A 12,513-nucleotide genomic window follows, 5' to 3' on the forward strand; every position below is an offset into this window, starting at 1 on the left:
TCTGCGCGTCGCAGGCCGAGAGCAAGTGCAAGAAGTCGGGCGAGGATTACCGGCGCCGCCTCGAGCACTACCGCGCGCTCCGGGCCGCGTTCGAGCAGCGCGTCGCCTCCACGGCACAGGTGCGGCGCGACGGGGACCCCATGAACGTGCCCCCCCCCCCGCACCACGTAACCACGCACAGCACGCACAGCACACACACAGCACACACGCACAGCACGCACAGCACGCACACACAGCACGCACAGCACGCACAGCACGCACGCACAGCACGCACAGCACGCACAGCACGCACACACAGCACGCACACAGTACACACACACAGCACGCACAGCACGCACGGCACGCCGACGATGACTCGCAGCGGTGGCGAGGGTCCGCGGATCGCACACTCCCATCCCGTGGGTGGCTGGGTGGGGCGTCGTGGAGGAGCTAAGCTCGCGGTACGGCACCTGTTCCGTCTGGGTGGGATAGAGTGTTTCCCCCTCGCACGAGCGGGTTTTTCTCCGGGCGCTCCAGTTTCCTTCCACATGGAATAACTGGCGGAAAACCATCTTGATATATACAGAGGGCTCCAGAGCTTGGGCGATTGTTCGGGCTCGCTCACCGTGTGGCTTCTGCCTTCCTGCTTGCCTTATAAGTTGGAATTATTATTATTATTATTCATATCTCCGCACTGTGTTCAGCCACCACGACACTGCCGATCACAACAACACACTCATCCATCCCACTCACTGTTGTAATAGTAATGCAGATGATGAGATTGTGTTCATTATGAAACTGTGTGGTGGCTCATGGCTTCCGAATGTGTCCATATCTCCATGTCTCTTAAGTCCTCGTATCTCTGTATCTGTGTCTCCATGTGTCTGTCTCCGTATCTCTGCGTCTCCATGACTAGAGTCCCCATGATTCTGTGTCTCCATAATTCCGTGTCTCATGTCTCCATGATTCTGTCTCCATGATTCCCTGTCCCCGCTGACCAGAAGTTCCACACACTGGAAAAGTCGCACGTCACGCAGATGAGGTCCTTCCTACAGACCTACGCGCAGACGCTGTGGGACACCCACGTGCAGATGGGACATGTAATTATACGCACAAAGACAAAGATCCCCCGTGTAGCCTGAACAGACTGTTGGGCCAAGTGCTGTTTAGCGAACACCTATGAAGGTCGGCTCTGTTTCTTCACCTGAGGACGGCTGCTTGCGTTGTGGCCGAAACGTCGTGAGAATTGTATTTTATTATGTTTTATTTACATTATTTTATTATTTCCCTTCTACGTGACTTTACCGAAAGAACCAAGAAGATGAAGCCGGTGGAATGTGTCGAATCTCCGTCTGTGGGCTTCATTTCGTCGTGAAATGCTGACTCGATTAACACCGGACGCCGTTAATCATGTTGATGGCTGAATGAAGTCCACAGACTGTGGACTTGACTGCAATTCCACAGGCCCCGTCGTGGGCTAGCCCCAAGTTTCGACAACCAGAATAACAAGATGAGACTTTATGGGACCTCCTTTGCCAGAACCAAAATATTTTTTCTGGCAACAAAACAGAAGTTGAGATGTTAAAACACCAAACTGAAACCTTTTACGAGGAATCATGTTACTGCATTAACCACAATACTTGTGGTCAGAATGCAAACAAAAAACATACTCTGGAAATATGTGCATTGTCTTTGAAACTGATTGGTCCACACCAGAGACAGATTTCTTTTTAAGCATTTTTTTTGTGTTTTAACATCTGAACACAAGTGTTTTGTTGCCAGAAAAAAGGGGGAAAACCTATTATCAAGAGGAGACTTTTTTTAGGGGGGGAGGGGGGGGGAATTCGGCAAAAAAATCTCAGTAATGTAAAGAGCCACAATGGTTTGCCGACCCCCCTAGCCGAGTGGACATCTGTTAAAACAAATAAAACCATCATCAACACCGCCGCTGCCGCTGTGTCTGCGTGTAAGGAGAAGCCACTCCGCTGCACTTTCAGATGCACGTGGAGTTCCAGCAGTGGTTGGACATTCACACGGCGGAGGAGCTCATGAGGCTGAGTCCACGCGTGGGACCCAGCACGGAGAGGCAAGGTGCGGGCTAGACAGCGTGACACGTCATCGTCGTCATCATCGTCATTGTCATCGTCATCATCATCATTGTCATCGTCATCATCATCATTGTCATCGTCATCATTGTCATCGTCGTCATCATCATCATTGTCATCGTCATTATCATCATTGTCATCATCATCATCATTGTCATCGTCATCATTGTCATCGTCATCATCATCATTGTCATCGTTATCATCATCATTGTCATCGTCATCATCATCATTGTCATCGTCATCATCATTGTCATCGTCACCACCGTCATCAGTCATCAACCACTCGCGTCATTATCATCATGGTGCATCTTCATGATCTCAGCATCATCTTCATCGGCACCGCCACCACTACAGTGACACTGGCGTCACCACCACCGCTACCATCATCAGCCTTGCCACGACCACCACCACCAGAAGCACCACCACCACCATGACGGTTATTATGAAAATCAGCATCACCATCATCTCATGATCATCATCATCATCTTCATCGGCACCGCCACCACTACAGTGACACCGGCATCACCACCACCGCTACCATCATCAGCATTGCCACGACCACCACCACCAGAAGCACCAACACCACCATGACGGTCAATATGAAGATCAGCATCATCATCATCTCATGATCATCATCATCTTCATCATCTCATGATCATCATCGCCTCCATCATCTGCACTTTCATCACCAACCGCCATGAATGTCATAATTTTAAAGAGGCCAACACGCATTCTCTTGAACATCACCTGCATCGGTTTAATACGTCGGCTTTCGCGACCAATATTATTCATAATAGAGGGCTTTTGGGGTTAGATCGCGTCAGTATAAATGTGTCGTAACCCTCCACCACCCGCCCCCCTCTCTATATCTAAGGCCTCGTCACAGAGACGATCCCTCTCTTTGTGCCGATACGTGTTCTTTCTCTCTCTGTGTGTCTTTGTGATATCTGTCTGCTTATATGTCTGTCTATAGTTTTCTGGTTAGATTTTTGTTGCTATTTCTTTTATAGCTGATGATGATTGCTTGTGTTGCAATCGAAACGTCGTAGTATGCTATTATTTAATTTATTACTTTATCTCTATACGTGACTTTACCGAAAGAACCAAAGAATAATTCCTGCAGTCACGAATGCTCCAAAATTAAGATTACAATTTGAGTAGCGTGACGTGTCGCTGGTAATGACGTCAAACAGCATCATCGGGCGATTTGCCAGAATCGTGACGCCTTCCACCTGCTTCAGGTATTACATAGAGCAGCTGCAGCTGCAGCAGCTGCAGCAGGATGACGTCATCAGTGAACCCACCAGGTGCAGAGGTCAGAGGCGGAGGAGGGGGTATTGTGATGATGTAATAGATTAGTAACGCTTTCGAATGTATGTGCGTAGCACAGTTGGTAACGTACGGTGCGAAAGAGAAACTCAACGGACATTGACACTTTTTAGAACGGCCAAGGGGCCGTCCATAAATGACGTCACGCACCTAGGGGAGGGGGGGGGGGTCAGACATTTGTGACGATGTGTGACGAGGGGGAGCGGGGGGGTTTGAGAATGTGACGTCACATTAAAATGGGCAACTTTAAATTAATATAAACAACACGTTCTACTTAATTAAATAGACTTTTTAATAAATGTTTTCTGCTACAACATCAGAGTGCAGCGCCACATTAAATACGCACTACGATGACAATAGTGTAAAGCGATTTTAAGCATGTTTTATTTTCAAAATGGAAATATGGTTTTGGGGGGGAGGGCAGAGCTCTGTGACGTCATATTTGAGGGGGGTCTGACTTTTTGTGACGCCGTGTGACGAGGGGGGGGGGGGTCCAAAATCATCCAAAATCGCGTGACGTCATTTATGGACGGCCCCCAATCCCACTGCTGACCGCAGTGGGCGATGCGCCCCCTACTGGGCTTAGCCTCGCTGCTGTTGCTGCCTCTGTCCCGTGAGTGTCTGGTGAGTGGAGTGGTGAGTGGAGTGGTGAGTGGAGTGATGAGGGTAGTGGTGAGTGGAGTGGTGAGTGGAGTGGTGAGTGGAGTGGTGAGTGTCTAGTGAGTGGAGTGGTGAGTGGAGTGGTGAGTGGAGTGGTGAGTGGAGTGGTGAGTAGTGAGTGGTGAGTGTCTAGTGAGTGGAGTGGTGAATGTAGTGGTGAGTGGAGTGGTGAGTGGAGTGGTGAGTGGAGTGGTGAGTGGTGAGTGTCTAGTGAGTGGAGTGGTGAGTGGAGTGGTGAGTGGAGTGGTGAGTGGAGTGGTGAGTAGTGAGTGGTGAGTGTCTAGTGAGTGGAGTGGTGAATGTAGTGGTGAGTGGAGTGGTGAGTGGAGTGGTGAGTGGTGAGTGTCTAGTGAGTGGAGTGGTGAGTGAAGTGGTGAGTGGAGTGGTGAGTGGAGTGGTGAGTAGTGAGTGGTGAGTGTCTAGTGAGTGGAGTGGTGAATGTAGTGGTGAGTGGAGTGGTGAGTGGAGTGGTGAGTGGAGTGGTGAGTGGTGAGTGTCTAGTGAGTGGAGTGGTGAGTGGAGTGGTGAGTGGAGTGGTGAGTGGAGTGGTGAGTAGTGAGTGGTGAGTGTCTAGTGAGTGGAGTGGTGAATGTAGTGGTGAGTGGAGTGGTGAGTGGAGTGGTGAGTGGAGTGGTGAGTGGTGAGTGTCTAGTGAGTGGAGTGGTGAGTGGAGTGGTGAGTGGAGTGGTGAGTGGAGTGGTGAGTAGTGAGTGGTGAGTGTCTAGTGAGTGGAGTGGTGAATGTAGTGGTGAGTGGAGTGGTGAGTGGAGTGGTGAGTGGTGAGTGTCTAGTGAGTGGAGTGGTGAGTGGAGTGGTGAGTGGAGTGGTGAGTGGAGTGGTGAGTAGTGAGTGGTGAGTGTCTAGTGAGTGGAGTGGTGAATGTAGTGGTGAGTGGAGTGGTGAGTGGAGTGGTGAGTGGAGTGGTGAGTGGTGAGTGTCTAGTGAGTGGAGTGGTGAGTGGAGTGGTGAGTGGAGTGGTGAGTGGAGTGGTGAGTAGTGAGTGGTGAGTGTCTAGTGAGTGGAGTGGTGAATGTAGTGGTGAGTGGAGTGGTGAGTGGAGTGGTGAGTGGAGTGGTGAGTGGAGTTGTGAGTGTAGTGGTGAGTGAGTGGTGAGTGGAGTGGTGAGTGGAGTGGTGAGTGTAGTGGTGAGTAGTAGCGGTGAGTGGAGTTGTGAGTGTAGTGGTGAGTGAGTGGTGAGTGGAGTGGTGAGTGGAGTGGTGAGTGCCTGGTGAGTGGAGTGGTGAGTGTAGTGGTGAGTGGAGTGGTGAGTGGAGTGGTGAGTGGAGTGGTGAGTGGAGTTGTGAGTGTAGTGGTGAGTGAGTGGTGAGTGGAGTGGTGAGTGGAGTGGTGAGTGGAGTGGTGAGTGGAGTGGTGAGTGGAGTGGTGAGTGGAGTTGTGAGTGTAGTGGTGAGTGAGTGGTGAGTGGAGTGGTGAGTGGAGTGGTGAGTGCCTGGTGAGTGGAGTGGTGAGTGTAGTGGTGAGTGGTGAGTGTCTAGTGAGTGGAGTGGTGAATGTAGTGGTGAGTGGAGTTGTGAGTGTAGTGGTGAGTGGAGTGGTGAGTGTAGTGGTGAGTGGAGTGGTGAGTGGAGTGGTGAGTGAGTGGTGAGTGGAGTGGTGAGTGGAGTGGTGAGTGAGTGGTGAGTGGAGTGGTGAGTGTAGTGGTGAGTGTAGTGGTGAGTAGTGGTGGTGAGTGTGGCGGTGAGTGTAGTGGTGAGTGTAGTGGTGAGTGGAGTGGTGAGTGGAGTGGTGAGTGGAGTGGTGAGGGTCTGGTCAGTGGAGTGGTGAGTGTAGTGGTGAGTGGAGTGGTGAGTGGAGTGGTGAGTGTCTGGTCAGTGGAGTGGTGAGTGTAGTGGTGAGTGGAGTGGTGAGTGAGTGGTGAGTGGAGTGGTGAGTGTAGTGGTGAGTAGTAGCGGTGAGTGGAGCGGTGAGTGGAGCGGTGAGTGGAGTGGTGAGTGAGTGGTGAGTGGAGTGGTGAGTGTAGTGGTGAGTGTAGTTGTGAGTGGAGTGGTGAGTGTCTGGTGAGTAGAGTGGTGAGGGTAGTGGTGAGTGCAGTGGTGAGTGGAGTGGTGAGTGGAGTGGTTAGTGCGTTGTGAGTGGAGTGGTGAGTGGAGTGGTGAGTGGAGTGGTGAGTGTCTAGTGAGTGGAGTGGTGAGTGGAGTGGTGAGTGGAGTGGTGAGTAGTGAGTGGTGAGTGGAGTGGTGATTGTAGTGGTGAGTGTAGTGGTGAGTGGAGTGGTGAGTGGAGTGGTGAGTGCCTGGTGAGTGGAGTGGTGAGTGGAGTGGTGAGTGGAGTGGTGAGTGAGTGGTGAGTGGAGTGGTGAGTGTAGTGGTGAGTAGTAGCGGTGAGTGGAGCGGTGAGTGGAGTGGTGATTGTAGTGGTGAGTGTAGTGGTGAGTGGAGTGGTGAGTGCCTGGTGAGTGGAGTGGTGAGTGGAGTGGTGAGTGGAGTGGTGAGTGGAGTGGTGAGTGAGTGGTGAGTGTAGTGGTGAGTAATAGCGGTGAGTGGAGCGGTGAGTGGAGCGGTGAGTGGAGTGGTGAGTGTAGTGGTGAGGGTAGTGGTGAGTAGTGGTGGTGAGTGTGGCGGTGAGTGGAGTGGTGAGTGGAGTGGTGAGTGCCTGGTGAGTGAAGTGGTGAGTGTCTGGTGAGTGTAGTGGTGAGTGGAGTGGTGAGTGCCTTGTGAGTGGAGTGGTGAGTGTCTGGTGAGTGTAGTGGTGAGTGTAGTGGTGAGTGGAGTGGTGAGCGGAGTGGTGAGTGGAATTGTGAGTGTCTGGTCAATGGAGTGGTGAGTGTCTGCTGAGTGTTAGCTCAGCACACGGTTATGCCCTCATCCAGCAGTGGATTGGCAATGATGGCTGCCCACACACATACACAGGACAGCACATTAATGACCGTCCAAGGCATAGCCACAGCACTCTGCTGCAATCCCCCCCACCCCCTCTTCGACACGCACACTTGGTCGTTCCCAAGAATCCTGCACTACGTTAACCACAGCGGGAGAAGCTTGGAATGTTCCATCTTAGACCACGGAGGGGTGGGTGGGAGGGTGATGAGTTTGTGGGATTAATGACGCCGCATCCCGTGCAGCAAGACGCAGCGACCCTGGCAGGCTGCGTTGCTAAGTAACGAGTTGGTGTGTGTAAGTACAGTACAGACATGTGTGTGTGTGTGTACGTGTGTGTGTGTGGGGAGCGGTGGTGTAGTGGTTAGCGCGCTGGCGCTACGAACTCGGCGACTCGAATTCGATTCCCGCTCACGGCCACCAACACCCAGAGTGACGATTTTCTGAACCGGTCCTGGGCCACCCCTAGGTTGACTCGGCCTCAAATGAGTACCTCGTGCGGTGTACACACATCGCCACGAGGGAGACAAAGGCGGCCGGGCGTGGTATTGGCCACCCGTCCCTGCCTTCATAGATGCTCGCTAACAGCACTTGTCACGGATATAGGGTGAGTGCTTAATGCGTGGGGAGCGGTGGCGCAGTGGTTAGCGCACTGTGCTGTGAGCCCATTCTCACGGACAAGAACCGTGGTGATTTCTCAACCGGTCCTGGGCCTCCCCTCAGTCGACTCAGCCTCAAACGAGTACCTGGTGTGGTGTCTAAACATCGTGGCTGGGGAGACAAAGGCGGCCGGGCCTGGTGTTGACTACCCACCCCTTCGTGTGCCCTGCCGGCCTTCATAGGTGCTCGCTAACAGCACTTGCCCCAACAGTCTGTTCAAGGCTATACGGGGGATCTTTGTCTTGGTGGTCAATGTACTGTACAGTACTGTATTCTGTATTGGGGAGTGGTCGTGCAGTGGTTACCGACCCGTCTACCCGGAATCTAAACCGGTTGCGGTGTATCACTGCTGGGGGATACAAAGACGGATAGGCGTTGGTGGCACTTGCAGCACTTGCCCCTACAGTCTATACGGCCACACGGGGGCCCTTTGTCTTTGTGTGCGCTATGTGTATCAAGTACAGTCCTTGTATACACAGCCACTGCTTGTGTACGGACATCCACTGAATAATGATTCATCAGAGTAGTACGTTGTGATGGCAGTATGTTTGCCGTCTGGGGTGCGTTGTCTCATTCATTCGATTAGCCTAAGAGATGCATGCGGACATCATTTACCTCAATAACATATTTGATTATCGCACCGTGAGCGTATCGATATAAATGTATCATCAGTGGCGAGATGTTAACTCCCTCGCCTGGTATACAGGAGGCCGTGGGTTCGATTCCGACCCTGACGCATGCTGTATATGTGGAGTTTGCATGTTTCTCTGCCCGTGGTCGCGTGGATTTTTCTCTGGGTCCTGCGCCCCCCCTCCCCCCCACACACAAATTTAGAAAAATGCGTTTAGATGATTTCACTCCCGTAAATTTCCACGCGATAAGCCACTTCGTTGAGATATCATTTGTGGCCCGGTCGCTTCTACGTGGTGGCCAGCAGTACTGTTCTTCTATGGCGCTCACTTGATCGCTCACCGCCTTCCCTAACCCGCGCTGGCCAGCGTGGTGAAGTATGGTCAAACCACCCCCCCCTCCCCACCCCACGACCACGTGGGGAGGTGATCATCCAGCAGTGGATAGACGGTGGTTTTCCTGTGGGTTGACAGTTGACGACACTCGATGGGACCCCGTCTTTACTTTCAGCACCACGGACAGCGACTGTGCACGAAGTCTGACTCAGTCAGTGGTGCGTCTCAACTTCAGATCGGTCTCTTCCCCTAGGTCGATTCGGCCTAAAATGAGCACGTGGTGCTGCGTATTAGTAACAGTGAACAGCACCTGTGGCAGGAGACGAGAGGCGTTAAGCGTGTGCTGTTGCCAACTTAATATGTGCTCGCTAACAGCACTGCCAATCAAACACCCTGCATCCGTTTCTTAAAGAAAGACTGCTTGCTGATATATTTTTGAAAGCATCTGCTGATTCAGCACAAGCTAGACCGACACTGCTGATGAGACAATTAATGTGGGAACCGGTCCGGAGTAGTTTTTTTGCACTGCATCGATGCTGTTCAAGTCACGCACTCTCAGAAGGGGCCGGTGCGTTGCCGAAGAAATACTTTGAAAAATGTGTTGAGTCGGATATGTGGCGAAGCATTGCTTATCTATTCCTGTCCATACAGAGGGGTGGCTAAGTGAGTCTCTTGTGCACTGCTTAAGCGTGCGTTAGATTGTGTTGTTTATCTATAGATATAAAATGGCAAGATAACAGCGTGCACTATTTTAATAAGTTCATGATTATTCTGTGGGTCTTTCGGTAAAGTCACGTAGATAGGTTTCAAAGAAAATAACCAAAAACACAGCTGTAGTAAAACTTTTAGTTGTTAGTAGTTTTTTGGTATTTTTTTATTATTATATTTTCTTTGAACCTATCTACGTGACTTTACCGAAAGACCCAAAGAATATGAATTCCTGCAGTCACGAAAGCTTTAAGTCAAGATTTACAAATGTAAAAAACTGTATTGATGTGCATGTGGAATCGTATGCAGTACCGTACTGTAAGCAGTACTGGTGGGACTGTGCAGTACAAAGAGTAGCATCTCACGACACCATTCGAGAGAGCTACCGGACATCTGTACAAGTATAACCCGTAACAAGTATAACCCGTGAAAACAAAGTTTTTCACTCTAAATCCTTTATATGCGTGGCGGCTAGAGTCCTCTCGTCCTCTGGCTTGAGATGGCTGCCACCTATGGGTCAGATGATTGCATGGCACCATTAAGCAATTGGTAATTAAATATAATATTTTTGTCCTAAACAGTGTAAAATTTTGGAAAAAAAATATTTCACGAACATTCATTGTCACGCACAACGAGTCTGTGTGGAAAATGTCAGCTCGATTGGATCACGGGAAGTGGGTTAAAAACGACCAAAATATTTGCACGGTCGTAAGCAAGCAAGCACGCAAGCAAGCAAGCAAGCACGTAAGCAAGCAAGCAAGTGAACTTAATATAAAGGATTTTAAAAAAGAGCTTTATAGCTCATCGGATTTCTCCAGTACAAATACTCAGATTGTGAAGCGCATCGTCTTGAGCGCTGTATACTCTGCGCAACTGATCAAAACAGCGTGAACTTTTAACGTCCCGGAAAAACTGAAAGATATTCTCCAGAACGGCAATGAGAGAGAGAGCCATCCTGGCAAGCCAAGTGGACAACTCGAGCTATCTTCTTGGTTCTTTCGGTAAAGTCACGTAAAATGGAAATAATAAAATAATAAAAATAAAACATAATAAAATAATTCTCACGACGTTTCGGCCACAACGCAAGCAGCCGTCCTCAGGTGGAGAACAGGTCTGTCGAGGAGACAGAGTCTGAATGACAAGCCCCAGGCTTGGAACGACTATTTAAGCTGGGATGGATGGGGGGGAAGAGCGCCTGTTCTCCACCTGAGGACGGCTACTTGCGTTGTGGCCGAAACGTCGTGAGAAATATTTTATTGTTTTATTTTTATTATTTTATTATTTCCCTTCTACGTGACTTTACCGAAAGAACCAAGAAGATGAATCCCTGCAGTCACGAAAGCTTTAAATCGAAAAAAAAAATCCAATGCAGTAAATTTACGCGATCTAACCCAAAAAAAATCAACCTCAATTATGGATGATATTTGTCGCGAAAGCCAAAGCGTTAAATTCACAGATTCAACTCCGGTTTCGGGAAGGCGCGTGTTTTTCACGTGGTCCGTCGGCTCGGGCTGTAACGAATCGGTGATTTTGTTGCGATTCAGGGTCTCGATGCGAATACAAAAAAGTCGTAACTTTCTAAACAATGTCCTTGTACGGTATCGTTGCGAATGTATCGGCCTCTCGTGGCTGAATGGGTCTCGTTCAACGCAAAACGACGCTTACGAATTTACTGCATCGATTCTCACGCAACGGTTTTAGATTCACATCTCGTTCGCCTTTATAATCGATGAATGCATGGATCACTATGCCCCCAATGTCCACATTATTTGGTACTGTACTGAATCAGTCCTTCCACGAGGCGCTGAAATGTTACGATTCAGGTCGCGATTCAGAATCAGTGGCGATGTGATTCATATCGTCTACATTGGCGTTCACAGGATCCACAGCGGAACCGTATGCATCTATAAACATGTACACACGTGTACTCTGGACACACGTGTAATCCTGACCACGTGTCGAGCGTGTGTCTCGTGTACCCACGTGGACCATATGTCGCATGTAACACGTGTGTGTGTGTGTGTGTGCACGCGTGTATATGGGGAGCGGTTAGGATATCGGTTAGCGCGTTGCGCTACGAAGCCGGTGACCCAAGTTCGATTCCCGCTCACGGCCACCAACACCAAGCGACGATTATCTGAACCGGTCATGTCCCTTCCCTAGGTCGACTCGGCCTCAAATGAGTACCTGTTGCGGTGTGTGTAAACATCGTCACTCGGGAGACAAAGGCGGCCGGGCGTGGTGCTGGTCACCCGCCCCCCTCGTGTGCCGTGCCGGCACCTTCATGGGTGCTACTCGCTAAACAGCACTTGCCCCAACAGTCTGTTGAGGCTATACGGGGGATCTTTATCTTTGGTGTGTCACGCGTGTGCTCTACGCCACATAGACAACGCGACTTGAGAGGTTTCTCTAATCGGTTTATACAAAGTTCACAGATTACAAGGGCCACCCCCTAAGCTGTTCTTGCCTTGGTGACAAAACCCCCATCCTGCAAGCCACTGCTACAACAACAACAACATCAACAAAATCATCTTCTTCAGCAGACACAATATAACGCTCGGATGAAGGCCTGTCCGCGCCGCGTCGGTCATGGCAGTCGTTTTGACCATACTTCACCACGCCGGTCAGTGCTGGTTGGTGAGTCGGGTGGTTTTGACTCGCCACTGATGTGAGCCGTGGCCGGGGATTTAAATGATCCCTGGTCGCCCGGTTCGCGGCGCAGTGTGCACGCACACCGCTTTCACCCCCGGTGTTATTAAACTCCACGTTCCCGTGACGGGACCCGGTATATCCTAAACCGCAGTCTCGTCGGACGGTGCCGATTTTTCGGCAGCGTGCAGGGACGATGGCTCAGTTTAACGCGTCGGCTTTCGCGACCAATATCATCCATAACAGAGGGGGTTGATCGCGTAAATATAAATGTGTCGTTAAACCCGCCACCACCCGACACAGCCAACTAGTGAGGCTTGTCACGTAAACGATGGCTCAGTTTCCTCGCACTCGATGGCGTGACCTTTGACTGGCGCCGCAAGTCAAAGGTCACGCAGAGAGCCCAGGGAGACGTGCTGATCCACTCTGTTGGCGCCGAGACAATTTTTGTTGTTGAAATTCCACATTCGTATGGCAAAGACGACCGGTCTGTTCCGAGCACGATCCAGCAGGAATCATGATTGCGGATTATGAATGATGGTGATGATGATCATCATTATGGGAAATTGATTTGCCAGTAAAAATATGATAATTGGTTTTTAACCCTTCTATCTGGCAACA

General features: G+C 50.5%; 1 protein-coding gene across 4 annotated transcripts in view; it reads left to right on the forward strand.

Moving 5' to 3' along the window:
- The first annotated feature begins 984 nt into the window (after nucleotides 1-984).
- The window catches only part of LOC133349415 (SH3-containing GRB2-like protein 3-interacting protein 1), a 60,608-nt gene continuing 49,079 nt past the window's right edge, over nucleotides 985-12,513 (forward strand). For 3 of the 4 annotated variants that reach the window (XM_061562837.1, XM_061562828.1, XM_061562863.1), the window contains exons 1-2: nucleotides 985-1,079; nucleotides 1,977-2,070. In XM_061562837.1, coding sequence (XP_061418821.1) covers nucleotides 1,017-1,079; nucleotides 1,977-2,070 — 157 coding nt within the window. In that variant the 5' untranslated portion in view covers nucleotides 985-1,016. Of the gene's footprint in view, nucleotides 1,080-1,976; nucleotides 2,071-7,132; nucleotides 7,208-12,513 lie in introns of those variants that run through there. The other variant, XM_061562854.1, reaches the window with a different exon arrangement.

This window comes from Lethenteron reissneri, chromosome 4 (genome assembly GCF_015708825.2).
Source record: "Lethenteron reissneri isolate LAM-NWPU_2019-01 chromosome 4, ASM1570882v1, whole genome shotgun sequence".
NCBI lineage: Eukaryota > Metazoa > Chordata > Hyperoartia > Petromyzontiformes > Petromyzontidae > Lethenteron > Lethenteron reissneri.